This window comes from Penaeus chinensis, chromosome 37 (assembly GCF_019202785.1).
Source record: "Penaeus chinensis breed Huanghai No. 1 chromosome 37, ASM1920278v2, whole genome shotgun sequence".
NCBI lineage: Eukaryota > Metazoa > Arthropoda > Malacostraca > Decapoda > Penaeidae > Penaeus > Penaeus chinensis.
The window spans coordinates 2,835,096-2,837,595 of record NC_061855.1 but is presented as its reverse complement, the minus strand read 5'-3'; the positions used below and the strand labels follow the sequence as shown (position 1 = coordinate 2,837,595).

The 2,500-nt window shown below is 48.9% G+C and overlaps 1 protein-coding gene across 1 annotated transcript in view; it reads left to right on the top strand.

The window, feature by feature from the left end:
• LOC125045756 (von Willebrand factor A domain-containing protein 7-like) overlaps positions 1 to 2,500 on the top strand; it is a 17,288-nt gene that overhangs the window by 957 nt on the left and 13,831 nt on the right. The window contains exons 2-3 of the mRNA XM_047643196.1: positions 201 to 436; positions 2,421 to 2,500. The exon at positions 2,421 to 2,500 is cut by the window's right edge and continues 209 nt beyond it. Coding sequence (XP_047499152.1) covers positions 201 to 436; positions 2,421 to 2,500 — 316 coding nt within the window. The remainder of the gene's footprint in view (positions 1 to 200; positions 437 to 2,420) is intronic.

The following is a 2,500-nucleotide window of genomic DNA, read 5'->3' as shown; positions in this document are numbered from 1 at the left end:
CCTCCCACCCATGACACTTACCCCTCTCCCCCCTCCTCCTTAATTCCCCCTTACCCCCCTCCCCCCTTCCCCCCATGACACTTACCCCTCTCCCCTCTCCTCCTTAATTCCCCCTTACCCCCCTCCCTGCCCCATGACACTAACCCCCCCTCCCAGCCCCAACGACACTACCCCCTCTCACCCCCTCCCCCCCCCTCCAGATGGTCGGCGAGACGCGCGACCACGAGTGGCTGACCCGCGAGGCCGTCCGCCGCAACATCCGCCGCTTCTTCCTGGCCAACCCCCCCCGCCCGGACTTCTTCGTGCCCTCCGAGGCCACGCTGACGGAGCTCTACCACGCCTACTACGGGAGCACCTCGTCGCCCACGAGATTCATCAAGGCGGTCAACTCCATCGCCGCCTCCAACGTGAAGGCGGATTCGTCTGCGCAACTCAGGTGGGTTGGGGTGGGTGGGGTGGGGTTAGGTGGGTGTTGTGGGTTGGGGTGGTTTGGGGTGGGATTAGGATGGGTGGGGTGGGTTGGAGTGGGATTGGGTTGGGTTGAGAGTACGATTGGGGTGGGTTGAGTGTGTGTGTTTGTACGTGTGTGTGTTTGTACGTGTCCATGCGTGTGTATATATGTGTGTGGGGAGGATATTGTAGAGCTGGACATAGTCAGTCAGACGGTGAATAGGTAAGTTTCATATTTTGTGATGTATGGTTTTCTAAGGACGAGCAAAATTATGTTAACTCTACTTCGAGCTGGATTTTTCCTACCAATGATCGACCCAGTTTCACGATTACTACCAGGGGCTCTTTCTATTCCATGTGCTATAACTTTCTTTCTCCGGGATTCCTGTAAGGTCCTAGAGAATGAGAATTCCTTTTCCTAATATCAACAGCCCAACCTGCATTGCTAGACCTGGTATTGCAGTACAGATAATGCAACAAAGGAGGTTGATCGCATCTTTGTCAGCATTGCAGGGTTTTCCAGAGTTCTGTGTCACCGATCATATATTGCATGTGACTACCCTCTTGGTGCATATGAAAACTCTTTGTCTCTAGAGCTACTATCCAAGGGCATTTCACATGGACTAACTGAAGGAGGAGTGTGCGTTAAGGGTTTGTTGTTGCTATTTCTAATCCTTTCTCAAAAACTTTATGACCAGCTGCGAAATGCTCAACTGATACAGCCCAGGAGATATAGGCTACAGAAGTAATTTGTATGGCTTAGCTGACTGGATATCGGGATTTGCATTAATCCCTAGCTCATAGGACTTACTGCTGAGGAGCAAGAAACAACCCTGAGTCAGGAATCATACTAAGGAAGTTAAAGACCCTTATCAAATGATCTAAGAAAGCTGAACACAAAGCTCTCCCCGGAGCCGATTACAGTTTATTCTGTAGACTGTCAGATCATTTTAGGTCATGTTAAGATATGAGAATTCTGGGTTAAACCTTTTTCCCTGACAGAAGGCTCGGGAGGCAATCTCCCAACGTGCTAGGCAAGATGCGTGATGGCATCTAAGTCTAGAGCAGTGCAGATTCCTTCCTGACAAGTCTACAGTATTCTGTATCTCGTGATTTTGTGATTTGTTTGTTGGCTGTTCTTCAACACTTAGACTGGATAATAGGTAATGCCATTATCCATAGTCATTATCGACAAACACTAGGCAATATCAAGATCACACACACCTTGACTTTGCTGATGAAGTTGTCATCTTATCTGGATCCCTAGGACCCTACCGGCTGCTCTCAGTGCTATATCACCGAGGCAGTTCCCCAAGGTCTAAAGTTCTCTTGGACCAAGATGAAGATCCACTGCTTTTGGGGTCTGCTAGAACCTGCTCAGTTGTTATGTACATGTAATGAAGACACTGAAGTCATGGAGTTTTAAATATCATAAGTGTCGTTCATAATTCTGGGCTGCCAGACCTGATTGGGCCAGCAGCAAGAGCCATTGACTCGCTTTACAAGAGTAACTGGAGATGCTGGTTCCTGTGCTGAAGAAATGTGTCTTCTAGATCCTGATATTACTAGTTCATCTGTATGGTATCAAAACGTAGACTATCTTATGTTCATAGTTTCGCCTTGATACCTTTTGCAGTAGGTGTCCAATCAACAATTACACTGTGACGTAATGGCCAGCAACTCAAGCTATAGAGACACCCGACTTATCTGATGCTGACATTTTGGTCCCCTTGCCTGATCCACCCTCGTGACTCGAAGCGGAGGCTGGAGGAGGCAAGTTCGAAACGAGCTCCTCTGAATAATCGGCTGACATCTATTCTCCTATCCATATATTAGCGACATGACTTTCATTTCATTTTTTATCGTCCTATCTATCGCTACTTTCACTCCACATATTACTCTTGGTCCACTAGCGATCCACCCTCCACACGTCGCCCTCAGTCCATCAACGACCTCCTCCTTCCCCCCAGATACGACCCAGCCATCCAGGCCGACGGAGAGAGCCTCGAGGAACTGCAGGCGATGCTCGTTGCCAGATATCCCCAGATCC